This window comes from Polypterus senegalus, chromosome 6 (assembly GCF_016835505.1).
Source record: "Polypterus senegalus isolate Bchr_013 chromosome 6, ASM1683550v1, whole genome shotgun sequence".
Classification (NCBI taxonomy): domain Eukaryota; kingdom Metazoa; phylum Chordata; class Cladistia; order Polypteriformes; family Polypteridae; genus Polypterus; species Polypterus senegalus.
Window position 1 is genome coordinate 53,088,372 of NC_053159.1, and position 12,229 is coordinate 53,100,600.

The 12,229-nt window shown below is 41.7% G+C and overlaps 1 protein-coding gene across 1 annotated transcript in view; it reads right to left on the reverse strand.

Annotated features, from left to right (window-relative positions):
* Window positions 1–893: 893 nt before the first annotated feature.
* The window catches only part of ajap1 (adherens junctions associated protein 1), a 439,427-nt gene continuing 428,091 nt past the window's right edge, over window positions 894–12,229 (reverse strand). The window contains exon 5 of the mRNA XM_039755995.1: window positions 894–941. Within this exon, the coding sequence (XP_039611929.1) occupies window positions 908–941 (34 nt within the window). The 3' untranslated portion in view covers window positions 894–907. The remainder of the gene's footprint in view (window positions 942–12,229) is intronic.

The window sequence follows — 12,229 nt, forward strand, 5'->3', positions numbered from 1 at the left end:
TTTTTTTATTTTATACAGCATGTCTTTATTTGAAAACAACAGTGTCAGATTAGGGCAAGCGTGAACATGACTGAGAATATAAAACTGAATTTAAAAAAAATGCTATCCTTTACAAGTACCATAAATTCCCACCGGCTGTTATAGAGTCATTGAGAGATTTGTCATTCAGAAAGACAGAAGGCAAAATTCCTGTGTGCAGGTAAATAAGATGTCACAAACACACACACACATACATATTCCCATAATCCCATTTTTCTTTGTGTATAGTTGACCTTAGTATGACATCATTCAGCAATATTTGGCACTCTAGCTGTTCCAAATACTTAATAATGTGTTTGATCATTTTGCTCTGTACTGTAGGCTATGTATTTCATTATCTAATAATCTGCTTTTTTTTTAAATGCCAATTAAATTACTGATTATTTCACAGAGCACTCATATCCTGCAGTTTATATTAAAGTCTGTTAGGGTGGTTACTGAAACTAATTAAAAATGGTACAAACAGCCCTACCTAGAATGTTTGTCACCAGCTGCCACTGATGTCATGGTTATTGCCTGAATCTATGTAGTAAGCTGTAGATGCTGAATTTTGGAAATCTTGGACAAATGCAGCAACACTTTTAGTTAGAAAGCTGCCTTTGGAGGACTTGTAACCATTATTTTAGGAAAGAAAACAGGAAAATAACTGAGCTAAAGGAGATGCTGTGCTCTTCTTTTTTGTTTATGAATGACTGGGACTGAAAGGAGGAGGAAAGGAAAGGCAGCGTATCCAAATTTAAGAGGCTATGAAAAAATATAAAGGCATCGTGGGTGATTGTTTCTATCATTGACTAAGAAAAAGAAATTTGACTTACCTTTGCTGGAGGAAACTCGCAATTCTGACATAGGTGCCTGGAAAAGTTGTCAGTTACTTGTCCACTGTTAAGATGTGTGAAAAAAGTCTAAACGAAGCCACAGGAAATGAATATAATACAGACTCAGTATTATTCAAATGAATATACTTAAGGATTATATAAAGAAATGTCACAATCATCTTTCTGGTCTTATGATTGAAATTGAAAGCCTTAACAGTGAGTCTGTGATTTCTTCCTAATAGCGAGGCTGTTTTAAGTAGACTTTGTTTTAAGTAGGCAATGAGAATTTAAAGTGCTCAAAGAAATTATATTATTTTAATTGAATAAAGATAGGGCAAAGAAAAAACAAAGTTAGTGATTTACATCCAAATGAACAATGTCTTGCTTTATGCAATGAGTGAAACTCCAACAATCATAATGAATAGTAAGTGAAACAACTTAATGAGTTACAACTACAATCACCCAGAAGGCAATATCCCTCAAGCTTTGTGATTAAAGCAAGCACTCAAACATAAAGAATGACGTTTCCCATCACAGCCAACTGCTGGGGCATCTGCAGCTTTACGATCAGTTAAACAGAAGTTGATGTAATTCTTCAAAGGCTTTGACAGCTTTAGACACTTAAAGCTAATAAGCAGGATTGATCAATGTCTCACATAGGCAATGGCACTTAGAGTAAAAGAAAGATCTCCGTCAGTTCTTGTAGAAGCAAACGGAAGGTCAAAATTAATTGCTGATATTGCTAAAATGTTAATCCAGCAAAAATACAAGTACGACAAACCCCTTGAATCAAAAAAGAAAAAACAAAATTTAATGGTGACCTTCTCTGGGATCCTGAGGTGGTCCATCATGTGGTGGGAGCAGCAATGTGCTCTATCTGTGCATGCTTCCAACCCTCTTCTTCCTTCTGACATATGTGCCTTTTATTACAGCATTTGATTATGCTGTGGACAATATGTTTGAAAGGGATCAAAATAAATTACATTTTAGATAGATAGATACTTTATTAATCCCAAGGGAAAATTCACATAATCCAGCAGCAGTATACTGATACAAAGAAACAATATTAAATTAAATAGTAATTAAAATGAAAAAAATTAAAATAAAATTAATGTTAGCATTTACTCCCCCGGGTGGAATTGAAGAGTCGCATAGTGTGGTGGAGGAACGATCTCCTCAGTCTGTCAGTGGAGCAGGGCAGTGACAAAAGTCTGTCACTGAAGCTACTCCTCTGCCTGGAGATGACACTGTTCAGTGGATGCAGTGGATTATTCATGATTGACAGGAGTTTGCTTAGTGCCCGTCTCTCTGCCACAGATGTTAAACTGTCCAACTTTAATCCTACAATGGAGCCTGCCTTCTTAACAAGTTTGTCCAGGCGTGAGGCGTCTTTCATCTTTATGCTGCCACCCAAGCACACCACCGCGTAGAAGAGGGCACTCGCCACAACCGTCTGGTAGAACATCTGCAGCATCTTACTGCAGATGTTGAAGGATGCCAACCTTCTCAGAAAGTATAGTCTGCTCTGACCTTTCTTACATAGAGCATCAGTATTGGCAGTCCAGTCCAATTTGTCATCCAGCTGCACTCCCAGATATTTATAGGTCTGCACACAGTCACCTTTGATGATCACAGGGTCCATGAGGGGTCTGGGCCTCCTAAAATCCACCACCAGCTCTTTGGTCTTGTTGGTGTTAAGGTGTAAGTGGTTTAAATCGCACCATTTAACAAACTCTTTGATTAACTTTCTGTACTCCTCCTCCTGCCCACACCTGATGCAGCCCACAATAGCAGTGTCATCAGCGAACTTTTGCACGTGGCAGGACTCCGAATCGTATTGGAAGTCTGATGTATATAGGCTGAACAGGAAAGGAGAAAGTACAGTCCCCTGTGGCGCCCCTGTATTGCTGAACACAATGTCAGACCTGCAGTTCCCAAGACGCACATATTGAGGTCTGTCTGTAAGATAGTCCACGATCCATGCCACCAGGTGTGAGTCTACTCCCATCTCAGTCAGCTTGTCTCTAAGGAGCAGAGGTTGAATGGTGTTGAAGGCGCTAGAGAAGTCCAAAAACATAATTCTTACAGCACCATTTCCTTGAGCAATATGGTATAGGGCATCCATGAGAACTTGTTCGAAGGCTGTGGTGGGATGAAGTGAAAAGCAGGTTACAAGCAAGCAAGGGAGCTTCTTATTATGGAGATGGTGTGCAAACAGACAGTGCATATAAGAAGAAGGCATTGAAATGGCCTCAGATTCAGTCATCAGACAATGATTGAACATTGATTAATTTGACACTTTTTCTCACTACCTATTTAAGTGTCATGTCTACTAAAGGAATATATGAGAAAGAATTTGATAATAGCCTAAACTTGAACACTGTGATCTCAAGCTTGTTCATGACTTGAACTGTAAGTGGAGATCCAGAACTTGTTGTATTGAAGAAGGTGAATTAAGAACAACGGGATTTGCTGATTTTGCAGAATTTTTGTAATGGCATGCTAAAAGGAACTTACACTGCACACACAGAGAGGAAAGAGAAGACCAAAAGGTAAAATCTCTCTTGAACAGTGGAATCAGAGGAAGCATTTTTTTGCTACTAGCATTACTGAATCTGCTGAAGAGGGGACTCAAAAAGAATGTGACAGCTGTTTATGCATTTAAAGAATCTAATGTATTATGGAGTGACAAACACATTTTTTCTGAAAATAATAACATCAAAGAATTGCCACAGAAAGGCAGAAATCACTTTCTGAAATTTAAAGGTTTATGCTTTCAATGTCTCATAGAGGGGCACTTTGGTAAAAATTGTAAAGGAAAGATGAAATGTCAGATGTGTTCTCTGCAGGTCCCAGCAATGATGCATATGGAGCTACATCCATGAATGAGGAAACAAATAAGGAAATCTGTGTGTTGTCATAAGTACAACAAAGAGCCACACAAAAAAAAGGTTTGGGCAGTCACCCGTATATTGTTCCTGGCTGCACTGGATACTTTTTGGTACAGAATTGTTCAGGTTCGAGTGCACAACTGAACTGCCTTGTTGGCACAAACATGGTATCTTTAAAGGAGAATGGAGGAAGTAACGTCATCCCTGTGATCGGAAGTGATGTCATCAGTGGGCCCGGGCTGGAAGTGAGGTCATCACTGGGGCCGGAACCATAAGTGATGTCACCAGTGGGGGGTTGAAACGAATGTGATGCCATTAGGGCCAGGTGGGATTTCCCGTAACTGGTCTGCAGAGAAGTGAGAAAAAGAGTTAGTATACTCCACCACCCACTGGTCTGGCTTGGAATTACTATCATTCAGACCCTTTAGCTACCTTCCATGTGCACTTGTATGACAGTGCTCACAGGGGCTACAGATTCAACTCTTTGTGCAGGGCCATCCACTCTAAAGGTGCATGATCCATAACAAGGGTGAACTCGTGGCCCAAGAGGCAGTACCTTAGCAGCGTAATTGCCCATTTCATTGTCAAGAATTCCCTTTCCCTGCCGCATACCTGGTTTCTCATTCCAGCAGTTTCCAACTTAGGAATATAACGGGGTGTTCAACACCACCGATGCTCTGGCTCAGCACAGCAGCCAGGCCTGTGTCCAAACCGTCCATCTGGAGAATTAAAGGTAAAGAAAAATTAGCAGCTTTCAAGACTGGTGCTGATGTAAGGGCCTATTTCAAGTCACTAAATACTGTACAGCGTCTATCTTATCAGTCCATACCACATTATTTGTGGACCTTTTCTTTGTCAAATCAGTCAAGGGCACCACTCTCTCAGATAACCAGGGCACAAACCAGTGGTAATGCCCTATTAAGCAGAGAAAGGCTTGGACCTGCCACTTGCTTTGCAGACACGGCCATTACAATATGACATCGACTTTGGAGCACTGTGGCTTCACGGCAACTTGACCCTCCAGGTAGCCTAAATATTTGGCTTCGTTCAATCCAAAGAAGCATTTCTTGGGATTAATCCAAAGTCTAGCCACACCAAATGTCTTTAATACCACTCGGACATGCTGTAGGTGTTCCATGTGCTGGAATATATGCCATGTCATCCAGTTAGGCAGTACTATATGCGTTATGAGGCTGGAGCACTTTATCTACCAGCGCTGAAAAGTCGCAGGAGCCCCGTGTAACCCAAATGGAAGGACACAATACTGCTAGGGGTGCTAAATGCAGTCTTAATATTTGCAGAGTCCAGTAAAGGAACCTGCTAGTACCCATTTGTCATGTCAAGAGTGGTCAAATATTTAGCCTGTCCTAGGTTCTTGAGGAGGTTGTCCACTCGTGGCATTGGATAGCCATCAAATTGGGAGATTTGATTAACTCGACAGAAGTCATTGCAAAACCTCCAACTTCTGTCAGGCTTACTAACCAAGACTATGGGACTAGACCAGAGACTATGACTTTCCTCTATCACTCCTAGCTCCAGCATGCGCTTGATCTCAAGTTCCAGTTCAGCTCTTTTTGCCTCTCGAACTATAACACCAGGTTCTGTCACAATATCATGCACAATCAGAGAGGTGCTTCCAAATGTTTCACTCACTATCTCCGGGACAGACAGGATACCTGTTTCTGGCTCCTATCTTTGTTTGGGACTCAAATCCACACCGAAGTTAAGGTTTTTATCAGCAAAGAGTGAGCAGGGCTGACCGGAGGAGGGATTGGGATCGCTGTCTTCCACAGCTTCAGCAAATTCACATAATAGACCTGGTCGCTCAGTTGATGATTGGGTTGTTTCACCAAATAATCGACAAGCCCTTTCCTCTCCTTAACTTCATATGGGCCTGGCCAGTTGGCTAGCAATTTAAAATTGGAATTCCCAGGTGTGCCTCTGTCGTAATATTGGGCTTGTGCTGCTTGGGCCTCTTCCATGTGATTCTCGAGCAATTGCCAAATCTTTCCAAATCTATCATGTAATAGTGCAATATATCTATACTAATAAAAGGCAAAGCCCTCACTCACTCACTCACTCACTGACTGACTCACTAATCGCTAATTCTCCAACTTCCCGTGTAGGTAGAAGGCTGAAATTTGGCAGGCTCATTCCTTACAGCTTACTTACAAAAGTTGGGTAGGTTTCATTTCGAAATTCTACGCGTAATGGTCATAACTGGAACCTATTTTTCTCCATATACTGTAATGGACGTTAGCTCGATGGCCGTGGGGGGCGGAGCAGTGTGTGACATCATCTCGCCTCCCACGTAATCACGTGAACTGACTGTGACCGTAGTAAGTAGAAAAGAAGGAAGAGCTCCCAAAGAGCGCTGAAGAAAAATGCTGAATACTTTATTCGCTAGATACAAGTTTAATGAGAAGTCACAAGGTATAAACAAGACTTTGGATCACTTTGTAACAGAGTAAAAATTGCTGTAGCAAGAAACTTTTAAGTGCCGGGTCTTAGCTAACATTAAATAAAGCCGTGGACATCGCAACATCACACAAGAGAGCAGCTCGCGTGAACTGACTGAATGCAGTACGAGTGATCACTTCCATGCATCAAACCTGTTCAAAAAACGCATTACACAATTGACAAGGTGGGAAAAGAATATGCTCCGAGTTGAGCTCCACAGCTAACGCTGCCTTGCGGAAACAACTTCGTCACGCTGCCACCAAATACTCACAGAAAAATCCACAAGTTAATACACACGCTGTCTCTAGAGTTTCTCCACACTCAATGTATTCTTCGCATTCCCTTTATACCCTCTGATCTCCCAATTCAATTCAGATGCCTCCAATTTTCAGTAAGGCTCTGCTGCGCGATGACAAGTAATAAGTCTCAGAGACAGACCCTACAAAAGGATGTCATTGATTTCAGGCAAGATTGCTTTTCTCCTGGACAACTATACGTTGCATTCTCAAGAGTGAGCTCGCGCAGCTTCATCATATTACAACCAGAGTGCTGAACTGACAACGTGATATATAAAGAGAACTATAATAATCGTAATAAACGAACAATAAAACAGCGGAGAATCAGTGGATTAAATAAAAAGGCAGCTTCCTTCGCAAAGCAAGGAAAGAGGATGGCTTTATATGTCGTTCGTTTATGAAACAGCGGAGAAGCTGTGTAAAGGCTGCTTCACAAAAAACCAGCGGAGCGCCTTATATGAGCAGGCAGTCAGCTAAAGAGGGGAATCAATAAATAACTATAATCGTAATAAACTAACAAAAAATAGCGTAAAAGCCGCGGATTAAATAAAGGAAATGGGTACCTGAACAGTACAGTAAGTCTCGAATAGCTACACAAGCTATTATAAGAATCATAATAAACGAACAATAAAACAATACAGAACCGCGAAGCAAGGAGAAACGACGGCCTTATATGGCGTTCGTTTATAAAGCAGCGGAGAAGCTGTGTGAAGGCAGCTACACAAAAAAGCGGCACACTCTGAATGTATTCCTTGCATCACCGTTATACCCTCTGATCTCCCATTTCAATTGAAATGCCTCAAATTTCCAGTAAGGCTCTGCTTCGCGATGACAATTAATAAGTCTCAGGGACACACCCTACAAAAGGTTGCCATTGATTTGAGGCAACATTGCTTTCCTCCTGGACAAAACTATACGTTGCATTCTCAAAAGTAATCTCAGTGCACAGCTTGGTCATATTACAACCGGACTGCTGAACTGACAACGTGGTATACAAAGAGATCCTTAACAGATAGTTATTGGTATATTTTTCCTCAGTTTAAAAAGGTTTTCTTTTCTTCTTAATAAAAATTTAAAAGCAGTTTTTCGTCGCTGCAAAGCGCGGGGATTTTGCTATATACAATATATATATATATATATATGTAGATATATATGTATATATGTATGTGTATATATATATGTAGATATGTATATATATGTGGATATGTATATATGTATATGTGTGCGTGTATGTATGTATGTATGTATATGTATGTGTATATATATGTTGATATGTGTATATATGTATATATATGTAGATGTGTATATGTATTGTGGTACCCCGGCCGGGACGCCCAGGAGGACCGGAGGAGGGCTTGTGCCTCCTCCAGACCGCGAGGGGGCGTCCGCCCTGGTTACATTGGGGGCCTCGGGTAAAGGGCTCTGAAGCCCAGCCCTGTAGGGACCCGTGGCCACCGCCAGGCGGTGTCCCAGTGCCTGAATATCCCGGGAGCCCAGCACTTCCGCCACACCAGGAAGTGCTGGGGGGAAGACGACAGGGTACACCCGGACGGCTTCCAGCTGCGCAGCCGGCACTTCCGCCACACTGGGACGTGGCTACGGAGGAATGCCTGGAAGCAGCTGGAGCCCATCCAGGTTCCTATTTAAGGGGCCGCCTCCCTCCAGTGATTGGTGGATGTCGGGTGGAAGCGGACAGAGCTGAAGAGAGGACTGGAGGCGGCCAGGAGAGAGGCATAGAGACTGTGAGGCCTGGACATTGGGGGAATCGGTGCTGGTGGCACTGGGGTGTGTCGTGCACGTAAAACTGTAAATAATAGTGTAAATAAACAGTGTGTTGGGTGAAACAACAATGTCCGTCTGTGTGTGTCCGGGCCAGCGTCCACAGTATATATAGATATGTGTATGTGTAGATATGTGTATATGTAGATATGTTTATATGTATATGTATATATGTTTATATGTGTGTGTGTGTGTATATATATATATGACAGCAACACTCATAACAGTGACAAAACAATTACATTGACAATCATGTTACATTATTTTTAAAATGTTTCCTTTTCTTTTTCATAATTTCTTTAACACACTACTTCTCCGCTGCGAAGCGCAGGTATTTTGCTAGTTCTAATATATTTTCTAATATATATATCCTTCTTTTAAAACATCCAATATTCAAAAGGTGAGAAGCCCATAGAGGCTTGTGGGACCGATATGCAAAAAGTACGAGGGGGAGGAGCTGATCCCAGTTCCTTCTATCCTCACTGACCACCTTGCGAAGCATTTGTTTGAGAGTCTGATTAAACCTCTCTACTAGACCATCGGTTTGAAGATGATACACTGCAGTCTTCAGATGCTTTATTCTAAGTAACTTGGCCATTGCCCTGAACGTCTCCAAGGTCAAAGGCGTACCTTGGTCCTTCGGGACTTTCTTAGGGATGCCGTTCGCGCAAAGACCCCTACCAATTCCTGTGTGATAACTTTAGAATTGGCTGAGTGCAATGGCACATCTTTGGAATATCGGGTAGCATAATCCACAAAGACTAAGATATATTTGTGTCCTCAAGCTGAGGGTTCTAGGGGTTCTACTAAGTTGAAACCCAGTTCTTTTAAATAGAACATCAATCAGGGGATTGGGAACTAGAGGAGCATGGTCCCTCCTAGGAATTTGTGGCAATTGACTCTCTGGGCAGGATGTGCAAAAACAACAAACCTTCTCGTTAATTCCCGGTCAATAAAATCGAAGCTTAATTTGCTCTGTTTTCTCAGTGCCCAAATGGCCTCCTAGTAGGTAGCCATGTACTAATTCACAAACCTACCCGTTGTATTAGCAGCAATTTCGGCAGCTACCCCTCATGCTCCACTACCCAATACAAAAGGTTATTTTCTAAAACAAAGTGAGGACGCTGAGGCATGGGCTGATGAGTATGTTGGCCATTGACAAGAACGACTGCATTGTTCGCGAATTTAAGGGAATCGTCATTCCACTGTTCCCTTTTAAAAGACACCAGTGTCTCTCTAAACTGACACTATAACATGGAAAGAGGGTCAGGACCGACCTCAATGGGCATGTTTCCCCTGCATTCATCTGTGGCGTTGGTTGATGACGTTTCTACCCGCAACGTGGCTGCATCATCTCTCTCCGCCAGCTGGTTACACAGCGTGGAGGCAGCTTGAGATGGATTATCTCTGTCTATAAGGTCCAAACTTGACTTAGGAGTGGAAGGTTCAACACCGCTTTTACTTTTAGACCAGTCCCACCCCAGTATCCCCGGGAATGGTGGATTTGGAAGACCCGCTATGGCTAACTTTTTTAGCAATCCTTTGTAACTGGTGACACAGGTGGCGGACCTGTACCAGTGGGTTTCCCCATGGATGCAGGTTAGACTAGTCTTAATTTTTAGCCATTGTCGCGGTAGCACATGTCAGCGGGCAACAATGGAAATGTTGCTGCCAAAATCAAACAAGGCTTTGGTTCTAAATACATTTTTAACCACCACTCCTGGATGCTGAATCATCAGGGGATTTGTCAGTGCACAACCCCCCCTCCTACCTCCTTCATCTGCATTGCTTCTTGTCCCCAAATAAATTGTGCGCCCGCAACTCCGGGGACGTCGGTGCAGGCTCTGATTTGTAGGGGTTGAATGTTTGGAATGTAATCCATCTGGGTTTGACAAAGGGACTGTTGTGCCCTCCCAGATTGTGAAGCCACCCTAGTTGTTTCGACTAGCTCTATGAGCTGTCATATTTTGAAATTGTTGTCCCCAGACTGGCTGGGTGAAATATTCAGGATTAGAACTGGAAGTGATGTTATTGGGTCTTGGAACGGAAGTGACATCATCAGTGGGCTCAGGGCCAGATGTAAGGTCATCAGTAGGGCTGAACTGTAGGTGATGTCATCAGGGCCAGGGATGATTTTCCGTAACTGGTCTACAGAAAGGTGAGAAAAAGAGTTAGAGTACTCTGCCACCCCCTGATCTGGCATGGAATTACTCTAATTCAGACCCCTTAGCTGCCTCCCATGTGTACTTGTATGACAGTGCTAACTGGGGCTAATGAAGAATATGCACTAAAAGTGGTCCCTGCTAAAATAAAATTTAAGATGAGGGAAAAGTATATAGAAGCATATGCCTTTATAGATCCTAGTAGTACTGTAACAATTTGTATTGAAAATCTTCAACAACAGTTTAATCTGTATAAAAGAAGAGTTCATGTATTTCTCAAAACATACAGCAATTGTGATACTGATTAAAGAATGCCAACTAAATGTTCTTTTTATTAAATTTTGCATGTCTGGGGTTATAACGATTTTCTCAATGTCTGTAAGCAGCTGAGGGATCTGCGCTGACAATCTACTGCATTGGGCCCTCGAGCAAGGCCCTTAAAGTGCAGTTGCTTTGTCCCGAGTATGACATTAGTCTGCATCCAGCCCTGCAAGCAGTTCCTCCAATTAACAGGGAAAACGTGGAGGTTGTTGGCAGGATCGTCAATCCAACTAATGTAAAAAATGTCACAGTGTTCCGGCGTGGTGGTGAGGTGTCATCCGCTCCACTCAAGTCCCAATCCAGGTGATTCGTTGTGTGGTGGGTACAGCAATGCGCTAGTGGTGCATGATCCCAACCTATACACAGGTCTCTATTCCAGTGGCCAGAGAAAATATTCTATGGCAGAAGGACATTGAGAAGTGAACATATCTTCAAGAGTTACTTCTACCTTTTATATATACATCTTGCCTGAAGAAGGGGCCTGAGTTGCCTCGAAAGCTTGCATATTGTAATCTTTTTAGTTAGTCAATAAAAGGTGTCAATTTGCTTGGCTTTTCTCTACATTCATAATGGCTAATACGGTACAACACCCTAGTACTATATATTTCCATAAGTTAATTTATTAATAGGCAATAACAACTTTAAAGTCTTCAAGCTTCTGGCATGTTGTACCTAACAGAGGAGAGAGACCACACACTGTCAAGACTGTACTTGGATGGATGGTCAGTGGGCCATACAAGGGAATTGATGACAACACCAAACAAAGTGGTAAGCTAGTGAAATAAATAATCAATTGCATGCCAATAGCAGAAATAGAAGAAATGTTGCACCTATAATACATCTCTGAAGAAAAAAAGAAGAAATATTGCATGAATACGTCAAGTTTATGTGCATAGTCTCAAAGTCTGCAAAACTAGTAAGTCACCATTACTGCCTAAATTTGCCTTTAAATGATAAGACACTTAAAACAAAAAAACACTTGCGGTATTGCAGAACATCATGCTATTGGAATTAAAGAAGAGCTGAACAAAAAATGAGGTTTCCATGAAGACTACAAAGCTTTCATGATAGACAAAAAAAGATGGGTTATGTTGTCAAAGTACCCAAAGAAAACCTACATCTCAATAATAACAGGCTGTAATATATCCCACATCATAGTTTTTTCATTTACCAAAATTAAAATTAAGATTTTATTTTGTTGTGCAGCCATTTACCAAGGGACCTCTTTTAATGAACAATTACTGAAACATCCTAACTAATATGTTCTTTGGCATCCTTGCAAGATTTAAAGATGAGCCAGTGGCATTAATGGCAGACTTTAAATCAATGTTCTATCAAGTAAAATATCCCAGATAAAGACAATGTTTTATTTTGCTTTCTGTGGTGTGATGGTAATCTAAGTACAGATTTCAGAGCATTTAAATTGATAGTACATCTTTTGTGATAATTCTTCGCCCAGTTGTGCT